The 22,500-nt window shown below is 35.3% G+C and overlaps 1 protein-coding gene across 1 annotated transcript in view; it reads right to left on the reverse strand.

The window, feature by feature from the left end:
• The window catches only part of LOC128645138 (pleckstrin homology domain-containing family G member 3-like), a 290,986-nt gene that overhangs the window by 60,719 nt on the left and 207,767 nt on the right, over positions 1–22,500 (reverse strand). Inside the window, 4 exon segments of the mRNA XM_053697909.1 lie at positions 2,150–2,196; positions 5,953–6,022; positions 13,303–13,406; positions 14,640–15,094. Of these exon segments, the coding sequence (XP_053553884.1) occupies positions 2,150–2,196; positions 5,953–6,022; positions 13,303–13,406; positions 14,640–15,094 (676 nt within the window).

Below are 22,500 nucleotides of genomic sequence, written 5' to 3' on the forward strand. Positions count from 1 at the left end.
CACTGGTGTATTTTTATTTGCATAATGCCTGATTTCAGGGCTCACCAACAGGCCTGGACTCCTTATTGTCCTGACTTGTGCATGGGTAATACAACCAAAATGACTGGTCCACTCATTAACCATCTGTGCTTTAAGTAACATTGCAGTTGTTTTGTTTTATCTATTAATGTATAAGATGGTATTTCAAGTTTCTTTTTTAATGAATATTCCTGTTGTGAATAAGCCAATCAGCTCTCAAGTAACAGAACTGTGGGGGCTGCCTTTATTAGCCATTACTTTACTGATACAGCTTTTATTTTATGTTAAAATGATGCTCCTTCTTGTGCATAGGACTATTTTCACGTAAAATGTGCCTTTAAGCACGGATACTTAATTTCTGAATTACTTCTAGAAGACAAGTTTAATAATTACTACTATAACATTACTAGACTCTGTCTGACAATTTTATATGGATTCTCAAACCCATAAAGGTTTTTACATGGTTTTGATTGAGCATGAAATAATTATCACCTTTACTTTTAGTAAAATGGAAGCCAACAAGCTATGAATCCTTCACCTGATTTAGTTTGTAGCCAAAGGGGATGTCACACTTAATGGGCATTAAAGAAACACTAACGTTATGCATCACTTTCAATATTTGCATTTGTGCCTGGTTCTGTATTTTTATTGCATACCTTGTTTTTGCATATTGTTAAAATAGGACAAGCTGCTTGGCTCGCACACTACAAAACTGCCTACAGCTTACAACACTTTATTTGCAGGCGTTACAGTAAGAGGCTGTACTGATACAGATGTTTTAGTTACTGTGTCAGGGGACATTTCATGAAATGGTTTGAAATGTTCTAAATTCTGACATCTCTATATTTGTGTCTTCATTTAAAATGACAACATAGTAGACCTAGAGTATCACTTATGCACATATTTTTATTTATATATATATATATATATATATATATATATATGTGTGTGTGTATATATATATATATTTGTCTGTCAGAATTGAGGTGAATATGACACACACACACACATATATATATATATATATATATATACACATATATATATATATATATATATATATATATATATATATATATATATATATATATATATACACACACATATACATATACACATACACACACATATATATATATATATATATATATATATATATATATATATATATATATATATATATATATATATATATATATATATATATATATAAATATATTTATTTGTCTGTCAGAAATTGAGGTGAATATGACTTTATACCCCGGAACAGTTTGACATAAAGGACATTATCATTTTTACTAGCTACAGTTCCCAAGAAGACAAGATTATGCTTCTGATATATGTACATTACAGGGGCAGGCACATAAATCTTATTTTTCTATTCAGAATTTCCCCACCCCTAATGTATAAATTGCTTTAAGATTATGAAATGAATCTGTGATATGGATTTTTTAGCTTTGTCTCACTGTTTGCCCAATACATGTTTAAACAGGCACCTGGACCCATCCCTATAGAAATTCCCACACCCTTCCTCTTGCAGCTGCAACACCCTCTTGACACAGAAGAGAGCTACACAGCCTGTCTGACTTGCACCGCTTCCTAACTGTGCTGGGATGTTGTTCCCTGAGTTTTTCATTAGTTCTGTGATGATCTCCCTAAAGTACAACCTCAGATATATGACCTCCTTTGCCACAAATTAACCCAAATGTACTATTCTGAAAACATCACAAAGGTCATAGAACACTTAGAGTCTCCTTTAAATATTAGAAAAAGAAAAACGTATCTGTGTGAGTGCTGTTATGATTAAAATACTTAGAATTCCTGAGCAAAGACATTTTTTTTAATGGTATCACCTTACTCTGGTTCATTCACATTTGCTAAGCTAGTCCCATCAATCACAGGCTGAACCACCCTGAGAACGAGAGTTTTCTGCAAAGTTCATTCCTTTTCACTAACTCATTTCAAGTAGGTGAGCTGTGTAGCTTGTCACTGGTTTCAGTGAAACACCCAAACAAAAGTTTATATGAGGGAGGGACTGGGGTTGAATGAAAACTAGTGCTGCAGTGTTTGGAAAGTAGAATTCTAATTGTGGAATAAAGTTCCTATAACAAATTACTTAATTTATACTTACTTGGGGTAGTTGGTGCAGTACTGGGTGTAGATATCAAAGTCCTGACTCTGGAGACAAAATAAACAACATTAGAGACAGGAGTCCCCCACTAATGTGGTCTTGTCACTTGCTACTATCATTAATTCATGAAAGTTAAATAATAAAACGTAATTTTTAAATGTATAACTAGTTGTACCTGGGACTTATCAGCTGATTGGTGCTAGAAATTGTATTAGGATGCTCAATGGACAAGACAAACTGTTATAGGGGATGGTTAGGCATGCAGTAAATATATGTGACTGGGCTCTTTATGATTGCCCCTATACTTAAAGGGACAGTGTACTATGAGTTTATTCTCTCCTTTAATGTGTTACTACTAATCAATTTTACCTGCTGAAATGTATTAAATTGTTTACAAATAGCTCATTTTCCTTGAATTTGGAAGAGACAGATATTTTTTATAGAAACATAAACCTAAAAAGCAATTTGCCATAGATTTTAAATTCTGCAGCAGGTATAACAAGTAATTGTAAACACATTAAGGATAAAACAGTTCACTATCCCTTTAAGGAATGCTTGGCATGTCAATACTGCCCTAAGTGTGAGTGGAAACACTAACTGTGAGCTAGCTAGAGAGATTGGAGCGCATAGCTGGTAAATCACTATGCTTTGTGACTTCATAATAGGAGAGATCTGCGCATTCAGTTCTCACTCAGGGCCTGATGACCTCTCTGCAGTACTGATAAGTTATTAGATCATAGAACAATGTCCCTTACTGAGATACACATTACAATATAATACTCACAAAAGCCCCAAAGATTTTGTATGATTTCTCTCCATGCTGGAGGTTTTTTTTTATACACCAGGCCCTCAGACGTGTGCAATTTCCACAATACATCACCTCAGGTGGAACAAAAATACTAGGGTTGCACCGATACCGATACTAGTATCGGTATCGGTGCCGATACCAAGTATTTGCATGAGTACTTGTACTCGTGCAAATGCACCGATACTTAAACCGATACCTCCAATTCCTAGACATACCCCATCTTGTGGCGTTTTTCAAACTGCATGTTCCCATTTCATTTTAAGCTGGAGTAGAGACTTAACTTAAAATTGTTCACTTCTGTTCTGCCAATACAAATTGTTGTTATTTGTATTATTGTACGTCAGCAGTGCTCCAAAAGCTGCTACTTTACAGCGGGAAGCCAACCTGGGAGAGATCACTGTACCTCATTCAGACAAACCCCTGAAGTACTGGGCAGTTAATTAACTGAGATTTAATGGCCCAAAAATATCTTTCTGACCCATGCAGTAGTGTGAAAAGTGAAAGACTGTTCAGCTTAGCGTCAAAAGTCCTTACTGATAGCAGAAACAGACTTATAGCTGAACATGCAGAGATGCTTCTGTTCCTTAATAAGAACTTGCCACTAACTTTTGAAAAATTATTCTAATGGCTAGATTGCCTGTTATACTGCTAGTTCTCATCCTTAACAATTGTGCTCAAAATATACTGTCCTCTGAGTAACATCCTTAGCCAGGGCTGGACTGGGAATAAAAATCAGCCCTGGAAAAATATGAAGACCAGCCCTATTTTCTGTTTAGTCAGTAGAATGCAAATGCCCCATTTTTCTCAAAGGGGATTACTGTGACACTCCTTCCCCAATATTATTTTCAGAATTCAATTATATAACTTTTTATTAAGTACAAATGTCAGATTGATGAGTTATATTGGCACCCTACAACCCAATTGCATCCAGTAATCACCCCTTTAAATTGTAGCTTCCCAGCCCAAGCTGTTATTTATTGTTGTTATTATTAATATATGTTATTGTAATATTTTTATTTATAAACATTTTCTGTGAACTTTGTGACAACAAGCACATACAACTGTTTTATTATTTCAAAATGTCTTTTGAGTTACAGTTCATAATTATAAAGAAGCGATCTTAAATCATTAGTCTGTATTGTGCTTGGTAAACTGTCATGACATAAAAAAAAAGTATCTGTAATTGGTATCGGTGAGTATTTGAAAAAAAGTATCGGTACTTGTACTCGGTCTTAAAAAAGTGGTATTGGTGCAACCCTAAAAAATACCATGCGCATGTTTGTTTTTTTTAACTTCAAAGTGAATGTCTTTTAATAGTACGTTTAAACGGCTTTTTAGGTGTGACAAAGGAGCCCACTTTCCCAGTGTCATCACATACCTCAAGCAGAATGTAATGTGCAGACATATTGTAAGGGTTAACACAAAGTAAAGAATAATAATAACAAAATGACAGTGATGTACTGAAATGAACCCAGTAAGCAAAAACACAAAAAAAAAGCTATTACACAGGACAGGGGTGAGATGGGATTTACATTTTGTGGAGTTTATCACACTGATCTACCTCTCAATGCGCTGTAATGAAGCTGAAATAAAAATAGTTTGCAGCAAATATTGTTTTGAAAGCCGGATTTATTCCAACATACTAAGCTCTGGATTTGCACAGACGTTAGCGAGTTGTCACAAAGCCACCTGTGCAAAATACAGTCATACATTTATTTCAACGTGTGCACTTGTATCATTAGGCTGAGAGGAACATGGGAAATTCCACAACAATCTCATGATCAACTGCTCAGCACTTCATATATTTATTGACGCATCTCAATCTGCCTTTCAGGAACACCTGATTTAGGGTATAGATACAGGTTAGGCTATCTCTGCTCTGTAAAGTGCACAGGGGGATCAGCTCACACAATTACTTAGAAGAAATAAAATGTAAATAAAAGGTAAATACTTGCCTGATGGAGTTTGTAAACTTATATTTTCTCATGTCTATCTTTTATTTAACACTGCTGTGAGCTTTCAATGTCATTTTCAATAAATAAAGTTTAAAAAAAATAAAAATAAATCTCTTCGTTCATTATTCAGATAGAGCATACAATTTTAAACAACTTTTCAATTTATTTCCATTTTATAATTGTCTTTGTTTTCTTGGAATCCTTTGTTAAGCAGCAGGAAGGTAAGCTCAGGAGCGTGCACATGTCTGCAGCACTATATGGATATCTCTTCAACAAAGAACAACATGAGAATGAAAATTAAACAATAGAAGTAAATCTGAAACTATATAAAAAAAAAGTATGCTCTGCTGAATAACGAAAGAAAGAAAAAAAAAGTTTTATGACTCTAAATAAAAGCAAATAATCATTATGCACATAGAAAGGTTTTTTTGTTTTGTTTTATGAGGGAAAACAAACTGTGGTGAAAATCCTAATTAAAGATTCAACATGAAGGGAAATTAACTAGTTTGGAATTGTAATACAAATTGCTTAATTATGCATAGTAAAACAACATCTATTTATTTTGCCCTCTTTTCCTGTAAATTGAAGTCTGAAAATTGTTGATTTTTCAGTCCTGAAAAATGAGAGCGCACATGAGAAGCTTTACAAGCCTCACCCTGCTACATAGCTCTCCCTGCAGTTTGTTGTCTTATCAGTTCTGTAGAAGCCAAACAATGGAGATTTCGTTACTACCAAGTCCTGTCTTCAAGACTGAAGGCTGGATAGGCCCCTCCGAATAAGTAAAAGTGGTGGGGTGTAGTTTGCCCATTAAACAGCAATCAAGGTGTTAATCTGTTCTAACAACCTCCAGACTCTGCTGATATGTTAATCTATTGGTTTTAACAGTCTCTGTAAAACACAAAACTCCATACAATGTAAGCTCACTTTACTATAGGTGGATAAGGCTTAAAAATAAATAAACAAATTATTCAGTCACCAAGCAATAAACACATCCTTTACACATTACAGCATGAAGCAGTCACCCTTTCCGCCCTACTCACCTTTTCCACAAAGCAACTGGCCACGGCTACTGGGTCATTCTTACAGTTGTCAAGATCTTGCAGAAGCTCACTGCATAAACAAACACACAAGAATCAGTTGTATTCAGAAAAAAGCAGAATACTTCCTCTTAATGTGTTCATAATGTATTATAATACCAGCTGTATAAAACATATGGGGATTTTCTAGATTGTTTTTTTTATATGACATAATTTGTTTTGGTAAATCAAACAAAGTAACACGCTCCTTGTGGAAAATATAAAACGTAGCCTTTATTCGCCTTGTTAAAAAAAAATATATACAGCAGTCAATTCTTGTTAGATACTGGCTTACGCGTTTCAGGCGTTACCTGTAATCATAGCATAATTTGTTTTGCTCTTTAAAAACCCAACCGATTCTCATGGGCTGAGTTTGCTAGGAAAACAAATCTCATTATCATATCACTCCATATAAAGAACAAGGCATTTGTATCTTATCTCATCCCTTTCTGAGACACACAACTGAAAATTAACATTTTAGTAGATATCTCTCCCACCGCACTGTGTAATTTTTCCACCTCAATCTCGTTTACATAGCTTTTCTGTACCCATTACTGCAGTATATAATTTTTTGGTATTGGTGGCAGTCTCAGCAGGCAAACAGCTATTTCAAATGACAAAATAAAACTAAAGGAGCTATTTGTACACAACTGAGCACGCTTCAGCAGATAAAATTGATCATTTGGAACACATTAAAGGGGAGAAAATGTTACAGTACATATACATTTATTATTTGAAAAATACTACATTGACCATTTTTATGCTGCAAATGTTTTTATTTCCCCACACTCCTCATTTCTAGAACATGAGCACCAAATGCATTTTGCTAAGGGCAAGCAAGCACACAAAACCTCTATTCTGCAGGATTGCAGACAGCGTACACTGTTAAAATAAAAAAAAAATTTACTTAAAAACCACCAAATAATGGACATTTATTTAATCCTACCAAAAAATATAAGAAAATGGAACAAACTGAAAATTGGAAAGAGACAGGCATGCAAGTGTGCACACAAACACGTACTGACCTACCTGCTAACATCTCTGTGGTGGACTTTGTACGAGAAATAAAAAAAACAAAAAAATATAATACTGAAAAAAGCGCCACTGATAATAGATTAAGCACAGATAACACCTGTACCAAATCTTCAACAATTTTTAATTAACAAAGATGTGATTTTTAGCCGGCAGTTTCTACTCCTGTGAAGCACAAGGTAAAGACTAAACGACAAACAAATCCAAAAAGAAAATGCTCTAATATTAATGCATTGTCTGATGCACATAACTATGGGGTCTATCCCAATCCTTTACAAAAACAACAGATGAACACTATTGTTGTTGATAAATCATTTGAAAATTTGTTTAAAGATTGTGATCGATCCCTGCGTGATAAACCCCCGCAATGTTAAAGTCAGGTCCAGAGCAGCAGCATACTACTGGGAGCTAGCTTAACACATCTGGTAAGCCAATGACTAGAGACAATGGTGTGTGTGGCCACCAATTACCAGCTAGCTCCCAGTAGTGCTGATGCCAAGTATGTGCACATATTCTTTTCAACACAGTATACCAAAAGAACAAAGTAAATTTCATAATATAAGTGAATGCTCTGTCTGAATCAGACAAGTTTAAAGGGCTATAGAACAGTCTGTTTCATTGTTGTAATTAGGGTTGCCACGTCGTCCATTTTTTCCTGGACACTTATAAGTTACACATGCTGCAGGGTGTGCAGAGGGGAACAAGAATTGCACCTCTGGATAGCACTATTCATGTTCATCCCTGCATACCCTGCACCTTGTATAACTCATAAGTGTCCGGGGTGGAAACTCTTTTTGTAATAAAAAAACACTAAGCTGTGGGTTACACTTAATAAAAAGCATTGCAATATGTATTTGTCGTTTCAAAGGGATTTGAACTTATTTATTTTCTTTTTTTTATTTATTTCTGCAGGGTCCATTACTTCCTGTCATAGACCCACAAGGGGGCTGGAGTCTCTACAGGAAGGCAGAGTAGCAGTTTTTCCCTTGAAGTGTTACTAAAAGAAACCTAACTTTTTCTTACAAATGTCAAAATATCCTTCCATTTGCTGGTGCCCTATATCATGTGACAGCAATTAGCCAATAAAAGACTTGTGCATGTATACACTGTGAACTCCTGCATATGCTCAGAAGGAGCTGATGCCTCAGAAAATGTGCACATAAAAAGACTAATTTAATAATGGAAGTAAACTGGAAAGTTTTTTTTTTTTTAAATTGCATGTGTTACTTAAAGGGACATTCCAGCCAAAATTGGAATCCATGTGGATGCATTTCAGTTTTGAATAGAAGCATTTTTGTAATATACACATATTAGAAAAAATGCTCCTAATGAAAACTATAGCTGTTCCAAAAATGTATTTAAAGGGACAGTATACACCAATTTTCATATAACTGCATCCGAAAGATGCACAGATACTGATATAAAAATCCAGTATAAAACTGTTTAAAAACTTACTTAGAAGCTCTTAGTTTAGCTCTGTTGAAAAGGTAGCTGGAAAGCCCATGCAAGTGGGAAATAAGACACTCCCCCCTCCCCCTTCTTTTGCATATGAAAAGACCCTTTACACAAACAGGAGCAAGCTGGAGCAGGTATCTGACCGTATGCTCCTAAAACTTTGGGGCTTGGTTAGTAGTCTGAAAATCAGAGCAATGTTATTAAAAAAATAAGCAAAACTATAAAAAAAAAAAAAAAAAAAAAAAAAAAAAAACTTTATGGGCTATATAAATAGATAATCTACAAAACATTTATGCAAAGAAAAAATGAGTGTGTAATGTCTCTTTAAAGTGAATGTAAATTTTGATGCTTAAGTGCCCAGTTTTTAAAAATTTGATTAAAAACAGGGGCACTTTAATTCATCAAAATGCACATTTCACTCGTGTTGTGAAAAAACTTACCTTTTAATCTTGACAGCCGCTCCAGCTTCCTCTGCCCATCCCCAAGCCTCTTCCTGGGTCTAAAATGAGGAATCCGGCTTCCTCCAATCACAGCATTGAATCAGACACTGATTCCCCTGGAAAGGGGGGGAGCCGTGATTGGAGGATGACCGATCTATCATTTCTGACGTCAGAAATGGCTTGCGACGACCGGAGGAAGCTGGAGCTGCTGTCAAGTTTAAAATTTATTTTTTCACAACACGAGTGAAATGTAAATTTTGCTGAATTAAAGGGAGAGTCAAGTCCAAAAAAACCTGTCATGATTCAAATAGGGCATGTAATTTTAAACAACTTTCCAATTTACTTTTATCACCAATTTTGCTTTGTTTGTTTGTATTCTTAGTTAAAAGCTAAACCTAGGAGGTTTATATGCTAATTTCTTAGACCTCGAAGGCCGACTCTAATCTAAATGCATTTTGATAGTTTTTCACCACTAGATGGCATTAGTTCAAGTGTTTCATATAGATAGGCTGACCATATTGCCGCTTTAAGAAGGAACACATATGAAAAATACATATGTGAGGGTTCTTATACAACACCATTTCTTTAAACAGCCCTGAAAACAGCCCTAACATATGTATTTTTCATATGTGTCCCTTTTTAAAGCGGCAATATGGTCAGCCTACATATAGATAACATTGAGCTCATGCACGTGAATTTACCATCGAGTCAGCTCTGATTGGCTAAAATGTAAGTTTCAAAAGAACTGAAATAAGGGGGCAGTCTGCTGAGGCTTGGATACAAGGTAATTACAGAGGTAAAACATGTATAATTAGAACTGTGTTGGTTATGCAAAACTGGGGAATTGGTAATTAACGGATTATCTATCTTTTAAAACAACAAAAATTCTGGTGTTGACTGTCCCTTTAAAGTGCCCCTGTTTTTAATAGATTTTTTTAAAACCAGGCACTTTAGCATCAAAATTTACATTCACTTTAAGTATGCACCGTGCACCAGCATTTTAAACAGCACTTGCTCAGAGAGCCTAAGGTGCTTATACCATCTGGTAATTACTAAATTTGTTAAATGCTGACATAATACAAGCCCCACTGGTACACTGAGCAGCTGCATTATTTAAAATGCTGGTGCACTGAATATCTAGCTATGCATCACACATGCACGTGCAGAGAAAAATGGTAACACTAAAACAGTAATAACTTTTACTAGAAACATGTTTGCCAACACATGTATATTGCAAATATTGTTCTTTTCAAATATGTAATTCATATATGTGCATTTCAATTTTGACTGGAATGCCCCTTTAAGTCATGAAATTTAAAATTTTGACTTAACAGTTAGTCTAACCTTTAAATAAAATCAATTAAATCTGATTGTGTTTCTTTCCTGTTATCTAATTTTGCAGCACTTAGAGACTCCTTGGAGTAATATCCTCAGTGTTCTCCGCTGTTGGATTGGCCCAGAAGTGGGCTGCCAGAGCAGGGGTCTGCTACTGTTTTATCCACAACCGGTATTCTCCATGACCCAGACTGGTCAGAGCATCTGATATTTTTACTGATATTTGTGGTGGCACACAGAGAATCCCTCTTTTTATGGATTCCTTTGAGGGGAACATTTATTGAATTGCTCAGGTAAAGAATAATATGAGTTTTTTTAGATTTGTATTATGGAGCTGCCTAATACACCATACATATCTGATACAGGAAGGACCCCAGGGATTCCAGTCATACTGAAGTCTTGTAACTCTTATGTTAACGGGAGACATCTCTTCTGTGGCAGTACAATATACTTTAAAGGGACACTCAACACCAGAAATGTTGTTTAAAAAGATAGATAATCTCTATTACCCATTCCCCAGTTTTGCATAACCAACATTGTTATAATACAATTTTTACCTCTGTGATTACCTTGTATCTAAGCCTCTGCAAACTGCCCCCTTATCTCAGTTCTTTTGACAGACTTGCATTTTAGCCAATCAGTGTTCACTCCTAGGTAACTTCACATGCGTGAGCTCCATGTTATCTATATGACACACATGAACTAATGCCCTCTAGTGGTGAAAAACTGTCAAAATTAGAGGCGGCCTTCAAGGTCTAAGAAATTAGCATATGAACCTCCTAGGTTTAGCTTTCAACTAAGAATACCAACAGAACAAAGCAAAATTGGTGATAAAATTAAATTAGAAAGTTGTTTAAAATTATATGCCCTATTTGAATCATGAAAGTTTTTTTTTGGACTTGACTGTCCCTTTAAGTGTATTTTACCGACTTCTGACTTTAGCTTTTATATATTGCCCATAATTATTAGCAGAGATATTTGTGATGTTTTTATTTAGATAGGTTCAATAATTTTGTGTATTATTTATACATATTTTTCGTTTGAATGAAATAGGGTTACTGTGGTTACCTTTTGTATGTTGGCATGAGTGCTGCATATGATATGTATAACTATGCAATATGTGCATTCATAATAGACTACTAAAATCCATATGGGAGAAGTTATATATAGCTCTATTAATCTCTCTAAGGATGAACTTATCTGAATATAGAGTTAAATTCACTTCTACACAAGATTCAATAAAAGAACACAATGTTAAATGATTTAGGACCTCAAAGAGGAAAGTACCTAACTGTTCAATGACCAATTAATCCTCGTTTGTTGTTTAAACAATAGCTAGAAGCAGCAAGAAAAGGAAATATCATGTGGATACCAGCATCTAATAAAAAGGTACACGGCAATAGACAATGTGAAGCCTGGAACACATATTTCCATTTAAACCTGAGGCAACACATTGAACTAAAGAGCACTAAAAACAGCCGGATATAACAACCTAACTTGTGTCCCACAACAAGCAAAAAAACATTAATATAGTGAATATCACTTGCCAACTTTAAACGGACAATGTACACTAGATTTTTATTTGTATAATTTTAAATGTTTTGTAGATGATTCATTTATATAGCCCATCTGGGAGTATTTTTGTAACAATGAATAGTTTTGCTTATTTTTTAATAACATTGTGCTGGTTTTCAGATGCCTAACCAAGCCCCAATGTATCAGATGTAGACTCAAGTCTACAGACCCTTGCTTGCTCCTGTTTGTCTGCTATTCCTGCTTTCTCTGCCCCTTTCAATGGGTGTCCCAGCCTAACCTCATTAACTGTACTAAACTGGGAGCTTCCAAGTAAGTTTTTTTAAAGGATTTATGCTGGATTTTTAGATCAGTATCTGTGCATATTCTTCTTTATAGTGGTGTATTATATGAACATTGGTGTATACTGTCCCTTTAATATACAGGTAAATACTGTTATAGCTTTTATGGGACATAAAGGTGCAAAAAGAAAATGCTCTAGTATATTGTGATAGTGCATTATATTGCACTGTTGCTTACATATTACTGCACTACTGGGATCTAGCTGAACACACCTGGTGAGTAGGGTTTACCACCCAGCTGCCATTTTATTGACAGCCGGTTTTTAAAGTGAAAGTAAATCCTAGGGTTTTACAAACGCTAGGATTTACTATTGAAACAAATAAAGGGCACTTTCATTCATTAAGTATAAGATACTTCATGTAGAAAGCTCCTTTATTTGATTCAATCGATCGCCGTTTTTAGCTGCTACAGCAGCCCACAACTAAAATAATTTTTGGCTAAGAGGTGACGTTTTCACCTCTTAGCCAATAGCCGTGCGGTAAATCCGGCTTGGTTATAACAGGAGCTAGGAGCGGTGATCGATTGAAACAAATAAAGGAGCTTTCTACATGAAGTATCTTATACTTCATGAATGGAAGTGCCCTTTATTTGTTTCAATAGTAAATCCTAGTGTTTGTAAACCGCTAGGATTTACTTTCACTTTAAGGTTCAGGTCAAAGTTGAAAATTAAGAATAAATATAGAAATAAGGATGATATCATGGGGAACGTCTTCTAAGTGTATTATCTAATTGTAAATCAATGAATATTTAATATTAGTCCTAGCAGCTTTAGTTCCTAAGTTATACTGTATAATTATTTATGCAAATGTTTATAGCAACCAGTCATCAGCTAGCTCACAGTAAGGTGTCGCTGCTCCTAAACCTAGCTAGTTAGGCTTTTCAAAAAACGGCACCAAAAGAACAAAGTAAAGTAATAATTTAACTGAAAATGGTCTTAAAATTGCATGAGCCATGAAAGTTCAGTTTTGATTTTCAAGTCCTTTTAAAGCTGTATGTATAACAAGTAAAAAGGGTTCAAGAAAAAAATTAATTATATACAGTATATATCAAAATAAATAAACTAGAATCTAAAGAATTTGAGTTGGAAAATCCTTAAAAGAATTGGAAGGTGCACAATTAACTCACTTTTTAATGAATAACACATTACATAAAAAAGATTATTCCCTTCAGGTCTTACCTGTTCAGTTCATAAATATCTTCAATGTTTCCAAAAAGAGCACTGACTTGCTCAGGCTTCATGGGGAGCAGTTCTTGTTTGTCTATGATCCCTCCCAGGTAATCCTAAAGAAATAATAAACAAGTCCGTCAAGTGATGCTTATTTATCTGACAAGTTTTATTGCTATATTATTACTCTTTAATTACTTAATATTCCTGGTAGTTATGTTTGCTTATTGTTGAGGCCCAATTCCCTGTATTGCTTGTGGGGCTATTAAAAGAAAACCATTTAAACATATTAAATAGCAGGCAAAAGGTAATAAGGCCTAAAGCCTTAGTGTAGTGTTCCCATGGTAACAGACAATACACTAACATTACTCATAAAAAGAAATACAAAAGTTCTAGTTTTACCCTTGTTTACAAGCAATAAAATACAATGTAAACCTTTTTTTTGGGCATTTAGCATAAATGAAAATGTTATTTGCTCCAGATATCACATTTATTCACAAGCATTCTCTTTCTTTTTTTGCAAGGCACAAAGGATTCTGGGAAACTGTCACATTAAAATAATTTAAAAGCAAAACTTTCATATAATGCATATGAAGGAAAAGCAAATATATGTCATTTTTTTTTATCTCTTTACATTGCACTAATATTTAAACAGTTTAAATTAAACCTAGCATTAAAGAGATATGAAACCCACATTTTTTTCTTTCATGATTCAGATTGAGCACGCAATTTTAAGCACCTTTTTAATTTACTCCTATTATGAATTTTTCTTCGTTATCTTGGTATCTTTATCTACAAAGCAGGAATGTAAGTTTAGGAGCCGGCCCATTTATGGTTTAGCTCCCTGGGTAGCGCTTGTTGATTTGTAGCTAAATGTAGCAACCAATCAGCAAGCGCTACCCAGGGAGCTAAACAAAAAATGAACCAGCTCCTAAGCTTACATTCCTGCTTTTTGAAATAACCCCCCCCCCCCCAAGATAACGAAGAAAATAGGAGTAAATTCGAAAGTTTAAAACTGAAAGCTCTATCTGAATTGCAAAAGAAAAAAAATTGGGTTTCATATCACTTTAAATTATTTTCTTTTGTAATGGTAGAAAACAACTTCCAACACTCTTTAAACACTTGATAGAAAAGGTTTAATGTTATGTCCTTTGAAAAATACATGTGGGCACAGGGGTGCATTTTTGGTGCATTTTCTTATTACTGCCTTTGATGGATATTACTTAAATCTATTCCTGTATTTAATAAACTTGGCATTAGCTGGCACAAATAAATAAATCACAAGAACTAAAACATCTTGGCCCACTGCTTGATGGGAAGTCAGCAATAAATGGGAATATACGTCTTACCTCTACTATACTCCGCAGGTCCTGGACATACATCCGCTCAGTTTCTAGAATTTCCATCACTACACGTTCAACATAGTTGAGTTTATGAGTAATGACGCTGACTTTTGTTCCAAAAGGTGACAAAGATCTGGAGCCCATACGTCCACGTCTATTCACTGTATTGCTATTAGTTTGTGTGCTGCTCCCTTTAACCCCATTCTGCATCTCCCGGTATACAGCATGAAAGCTCCCTGCCGCAGACGCCATTAGCTCCATTTCAGGGCGCACAAACCCGTTACCAAAATGCTTGTCTTCTCGTGTCCCACCATTAACACTCTCATAGAAGTTGCAGCCTTCGTGATAGGAGCTGGAGGACGTAGTTGAAAGAACACTCACAGGCCGGTCAGAGTCATAGTATTCTGTGCCTGATAACTTGTCAGTGCTACTCGAAGAGGCAGCTGACAGCCGAGGCGATTCTGCAAGGTAAAAAAAAAAAAAACATTAAATAGGCAAAAGGGTAATTTTCTATATGAAAAATGTCAGAGTTACAGCAGTTTGCTTCCTGGGATTCAAAAGATCCCCTTTAATGTTTATCTGTAAATAAAGATATTCATGTGACCCATATAAATACCCCACTACCTGGGATGAGGCGTATGTGTATAAACAAAACATACAGATAACATTAAGGGCAATATGGTTATTAGCATGCATAGGGCACATGTAATTTGTTTGCTACTCAGAACCCGCTCAGGAGCTGCACGCATTGCAGCTCCCAAGTGGAACACAGCCGGTGATTTTCATGCGGCTGCTACTGCTGATCGACTCAGCAGCTTTTTCCTGCTCAGAACCAGCAGTTTGCTGCTGGACTTTATATATGTGTTTGTGTTTAACTACGTAAAGGGGTTAAAAAAGCAGAGTTCCAGTGTGATTAGTTAAAAGGTATATGCTCTAACAAATAGAGCATGTACTTTTCCCACTACAATATCCCTTTTAACACAGTTATGAGGTTTTTCATATTATAGAGCAGTCCAAGGACAAACCCATTGAATACTGAAGGATTGAGTTAATGCTGCTTTAGCCAGTCACTCTAAAATGGAATGTGAGACTCAATTTAATTATGTCCTTTATTCAGAAAATCTCAGGATACATTCAGTATTCACTTTAGGATTCCAGTCCTTATGGAGTTGTGGGGAGCACAATATTCAGAGGCAAATTAGAGGAATAGCAGGAAAATAAATAATAAAAAGGACATTATATTTATTTTGTGCAGAACTTATGTTTATGTTAATGCCTCTTGTGTTGTTCTGTATACAATCCTTGTCTGAAATAAAAATAAAATTATCGCACCGCAACATTTCTCTTTACACTTGCTAATTATTATTTACTATTCAAATTAAATCTTTTAATCCAGAGTCAGCCTGGGGCATCCTGAGGTGTAATCTTCTAGCAGGAGACGAACCACTCTCCTTCCTGTTAGGAAGTTACACTAGTGGGACAAGCAGACGCTGTACTGACAGCAACAGGAAGATAAATGCTTTATGGGAATTCATAGCAAGTGCACCACTAAATAGCATAGCGTGAGGGTGGTTCATATTGAGGAAAGACAAAAGAACCTTTGTGTAATGGAAACTTCCATATACAGGAAAATATTGACTACAATTTATCACATTAATTATACAAAACTTTGCAAGATTGAGTATTCTTTCAATAAATAAAACTCTGGAAACGAGTCCTGTGTGGAAAGACAGACGGCCTACCAATTGAAACAGGTGTATTAAAAGTAAATTCAACTAAAAAACACAAGTCAGTGTATATTCTGATCAATGCAAGTATTTATGAAAATGGTTTAAACTATTATACTGCATTTTTTCTTTCATGATTCAGATACAACATGTGAGTTTAAACAACTTTCAAATTTACTTAAATTATCTAGTTTTTGTTTTCTTTATATCCTATGTTGAAAAGGACACCTAGGTAGACTCCGGAGCTACTGATTGTTGGCTGCACATATATGGCTCGTGTTATTGGCTCACCAATGCATTCAGCTAGCTCCCAGTAATGCTGCTTCTTCAACAAAAGGATACCAAGAGAATGAAGACTGTTTGATAATAGCAGTTAATTAGAAAGTTGTTTAAAGTTGTATTCTCTATCTGAATCATGAATGATGCAATTCATAAATAGCATCCAATTAAACACAAATATAAGTTACTCCAATTGACATCAATAAGAAAATCCTCTTAAATCTTCCATCAGTAACTCTCTTTCACATTGAGAAGTTCACTCACAAGTGCCTAAGCATGTTGAGAGATTATGGCATACATGTAGAAAAATACTAAATAGCAGGCTCTTGTAGCACACAGATCCTAAACTATAGATAGTTAGAATGTTTAGACATAGGGAAAAATTCAAATTACCGCAACTGGCCATATGGGACAAGCCCAGGTACCACGTCAAGGTCCTTTCCAATACCTGGGACCCTAAAACAGCCACACAATGCAAGCTCTCAAATCCAAACAAACTGGGAACAAGGGAAGGGTGCACGGGCTTATGTAATCACCCTAGACATATACAAAACACGGAAGGGGACTGCACTCTCATACCGGACCGGGTACACATCCCATGACCCTGCTACATGCTCAGCCCTGGGTGCTCACCGGCACTCATAGGAAACTGTGCTGTCACCAGAGTCACAGGCAGTTAACCCCAGACAGGTCTGGGTGCAAGAACCATAGGGAAAATGACAAAACAAATTAATACAACACACAGAGAAAGTCCAGCACTCACTTACAAGCTCTCAGCTAAGATATAAAAGCAAAAATGGAAAGGTTAGTCACCGCATCTGGCCAAATGGGACAAGCCCAGGTACCACGTCAAGGTCCTTTCCAGTACCTGGGACCCTAAAACAGCCACACAATGCAAGCTCTCAAATCCAAACAAACTAGAAACAAGGGAAGGGTGCACAGGCTTATGTAATCACCCTAGACATATACAAAACTGTGTGTTATATTTGTTTTGTAATTTTTCCTATGGTTCTTGCACCCAGACCTGTCTGGGGTTAACTGCCTGTGAATTTGGGGACAGCACAGCTTCCTGTGAGTACCGGTGAGGACCCAGGGCTGAGCATGTTGCAGGGTCATGGGATGTGTACCCAGTCCGGTATGAGAATGCAGTCCCCTTCCGTGTTTGATATATATCTAGGGTGATTACATAAGCCTGTGCACCCTTCCCTTGTTCCCAGTTTGTTTGGATTTGAGAGCTTGCATTGTGTGGCTGTTTTAAGGTCCCAGGTATTGGAAAGGACCTTGACGTGGTGCCTGAGCTTGTCCCATTTGGCCAGATGCTGTAACTAACATTTCCATTTTTGCTTTTAAATCTTAGCAGAGAGCTTGTGAGTGCTGGACTTTCTCTGTGTGTTGTATTAATTTGTTTTGTAATTTTCCCTATGGTTCTTGCACCCAGACCTGTCTGGGGTTAACTGCCTGTGACAGCACAGCTTCCTGTGAGTGCCGGTTGGAGCACCCAGGGCTGAGCATGTAGCAGGGTCATGGGACGTGTACCCGGTCCGGTATGAGGGTGCAGCCTCCTTCGTGTTTTGTGTATATGTATATATATATATATATATATATATATATATATATATATATATATATATATATATATATATATATATATATATATATATATATATACACACATATATATATATATATATATATATATATATACACACATATATATATATATATATATATATATATATATACACACACATATATATATATATATATATATATATACACACACACACACACACACACACTCAAAAATACATAAAACCATAACTTTCCACCAGTCTGCACATTTTATTTCTATATTCAATGATGTATGTATGTTTGTATGTATGTGTATATATATATATATATATATATATATATTTTATGTATGTGCGCATTTTGATAGATAGATAGATAGATAGATAGAAAGAGAACCGTGTTAGTCAATTTAATATAAAAAATAGACAAAAGCCTAATTTCTTACTTGTTTGCTTGTCTTTAAACATTAAGTAGACTAACCCCAAAAAATATATATATATTTTTTATGAATTATTTTTATCTACACACTTTCCCATACTTCTAAAATAATGGCCAGCTGAAAGAAATACAAATCTAGCGTTCCACCCTGTATTGACAGCTATTTGCTCATTCAAGTACCTCCTAGCAGCAGGTGTTATAGGCGTGAGCTTTACTGCCCTTTCAGTACACAGGTGTCTGCACCTGTAAACAGACAGGAGTAAGAATTGCACAAGGTTACAACTATTCAGCGTGAAAACAAACTGCAGTGACGCTCTATTGTACATAAGCAGCATACAGTTCCTGCCTATTTGGTACAAGTCACCTATTGACAATTCCCAGTTCACACTTACGCTCCATTTCCAAACAATGTGATCTTTGCTTTTTAACAGGTTGCAACAAATAGCTTTACATCTGTGATGATTAAAAGGTTCAGTGCTACGCAATGTGACAAGGCTTCACAAATAAACAATAATGATAATAATTTGTGAGGTTGTTGTTAGTAGATTAATAACCCTCATGTCAGATAAGGCTTATTTTTTTATATCAGTCTCCATTACATAATCTATATGGTTTTACATATTTGTATTCTCATTTTATTTTTTATTCTAGGTCCCAAAGAGCATAAATACAAGGACTTAATTGTTTATGTGCTATGTAAGGACAAACATTTACATTAGTTGCTTCTCTATTCATGTGATTAGGCTGATTTTCCCCATCAGCTGCTTCCCTCTTTGTAGGATTAGGCTTGTGTTCTGCATGTAGGAGAATCTCAGAGCATGAGGAGAGAGACAGAGAGAAATTAGTTGGTTAAATATTGAAGAAAAAAGTTAACGTTAAAGGGACACTGAACCCAAATTTTTTCTTTTGTGATTCAGATAGAGCACGCGATTTTAGGCAACTTTCTAATTTACTCCTTTTATCAAATTTTCTTCATTCTCTTGGTATCTTTATTTGAAATGCAAGAATGTAAGATTAGATGCTGGCCCATTTTTGGTGAACAACCTGGGTTGTTCTTGCTGATTGGTGGATAAATTCATCCACCAATGAACAAGTGCTTTCCAGGGTTCTGAACCAAACAAATAGCTTAGATGCCTACTTTTTCAAATAAAGATAGCAAGAGAACAAAGAAAAATTGATAATAGGAGTACATTTGAAAGTTGCTTAAAACGGTATGCTCTATCTGAATCATGAAAGAAAAAATTTGGATTCAGTGTCCCTTTAATGTTAATAAAGCAGTGGGCGCTGCCATATTGTAACTCAGGTTACCTTTTCTGCTGAGGCCAATTAGGAATCATTATAAATGGCTTACTAAATTAAGCAACCAATGACTGTGGAATATAGCTGTGTCTGCACTTCCATGTTTAACATGAATTAAAGCCCACAATATTGAGAATGAATTTAAAAAGCATGAATGTGATGCATAGGAGCCGGCCTATTTTTAGTTAAAAACCTGGGTTATGCTTGCTTATTGGTGGGTAAATGTAAGCCCCCAATAAGCAAACACTATCCATGGTGCTGAACCTAAAATGGTCTGGCTGCTAAGATTTACATTCCTGCTTTTAAAATAAAGATAGCAAGAGAACAATGAAAATGTGATAATAGGAGTAAATTATAAAGTTGCTTAAAATTAGAAAAAAATAGGGTTCAGTGTCCCTTTAAAAATGAATCAAAATGTTTAAATAGTGATCTTTTATAATCCTTTTTCATTTTCATTGGATGTCTCTTTAAGAAAAGTTTATACATGCTATGAATATCTGCAAATCTCTAGCAAGCAGAAATTCCAAGCATATCTTCTATAAAGTTACAGAGCAAACTATGAACGCAACAAATACCAATGTCAGCAATGTACATTAAAGTTGCATAGATAGAAAAACAAACAAAAACGTGCTATTTTTACATCACCATGTCAATAAAAATGTGTCTTTTTCCTATTGGCAACTGGTTATTTCAAAAGGAAAATGTAACCAGATACTAAATTCTATTAAAGGGACACTGAACCCAAATTTTTTCTTTCGGGATTCAGATAGAGCATGAAATTTTAAGCAACATTCTAATTTACTCCTATTATCACATTTTCTTCATTCTTTTGGTATCTTTATTTGAAATGCAAAAATGTAAGTTTAGATGCCGGCCCATTTTTGGTTAACAACCTGGGTTGTTATTGCTGATTGGTGGATAAATTCATCCACCAATAAAAAAGTGCTCTTCAGAGTTCTGAACCAAAAAAAAAAAAGAGCTTAGATGCCTTCTTTTTCGAATAAAGATAGCAAGAAATCAAAGAAAAAATGATAATAAGAGTAAATTAGAAAGTTACTTAAAATTGCATGCTCTATCTGAATCACAAAAGAAAAAAATTGGGTTCAGTGTCCCTTTAACTACATGACTATGCAGTACTATATGTAGCTCTTTATTTTAAATGCGTTACTAAAGGAGTAGGACTAATCCTCATAAATTATGATGTCATTATGAAGACAATTTCCCAGGCCCATAAAGTTGTTTCAGTTGTTAATAAAGTCTATAAAGTGAAGCTTACAAGGCAATTTAGCTATTGTAGCCAGAGGAAAGATTTCTGAGCAAAAGCTAGGGCCTATAAAGCTAATGTTGGTGACACAGGATGGACTGGCTACAGAGCCACCAACAATGAAGAGACTACTCTGTCATAACATAGAAATTCTGATTCACTAAACTGTTTATTATTATCGGTTATTTGTAGAGCGCCAACAGATTCCGCAGCGTTTAGAGAGCACACTGAGGGACACTAAGCACAAAACTAAAATCCTCATTAAATATTTATACATAGCAATAAACTTTGCAATGTACTTTCATATACAAATTGTGCTTACTTTTTCTGTAATTTAATTCTGACAAAAACTTTTTTTCCCCTTTCAACTGAATGCACAGATTGAAGTCAATTTTGCAGCTTTCGAACTGGCTGTGCAGCATTCTAATCTACACAATTTTGTACATGTATACTATGCACGCATAAAACTTTAAAGGGACAGGTAAAATGTATAATTAGGAATAAACAGTACACTGTCTCTTTAATCTTTTGTGATTGCCAGAAAAAAATAGAATACTTGCTGTTTTATTAGTTAGCAGGGTAAAAACTTCTGTATTTTTTTTTACAGAATTTTGGAAGTAGTTCAGTACAGAACATCTGATAGGAATGAGTAATACCACAAGATGTGGAAAAAAATACTCATCAAGGCCTTATGCATTTAAGAATTGTGTATGTGGATTACAGAGCAGAAAAGAAAACATTACATTTTGTGGTAATATATTGTATATTCTATTTTTATAAGGAAAGAATGTAATATTTGAAAATAAAAAGTACCGGTATATATATATGGATACTGGGGCTAGGGGGCACTCAGAATGCTTATATATAATCATAGAAAGAGCTCTACATAATCTTGAGAGCTAAAGCGGATAACAGGCCGCACAATAACACACCCACACTATATTTAATACAGAGATATCTTCAATAGGTATGCTTGAACATATATAAGTTTATTAAAATCACAAAGCCATGAACAGACACTGATAAGGTTGCTGATAACAAATGTAAGGTGCAAATACACTGCCCAGAGGCAAATTAAATGAGCATGCTATAAGAATAGTGAGCCGGCTCATATAAAGTTCATCACTGCTACCGGGCACTTAAGTGTTAATACACGCTCCGGTTTTTAGGTGAACCATAAACACCGTCCTTGATTCTCTTAATTAGATTTCCAAAATATCAGAGAGTCAATGTGTGGCAATATGTGTGGCAATTGAAGCCGCTCCAGTCATATATAGCGTTACTAAAA

Source organism: Bombina bombina, chromosome 1 (assembly GCF_027579735.1).
Source record: "Bombina bombina isolate aBomBom1 chromosome 1, aBomBom1.pri, whole genome shotgun sequence".
Taxonomy (NCBI): Eukaryota; Metazoa; Chordata; class Amphibia; order Anura; family Bombinatoridae; genus Bombina; species Bombina bombina.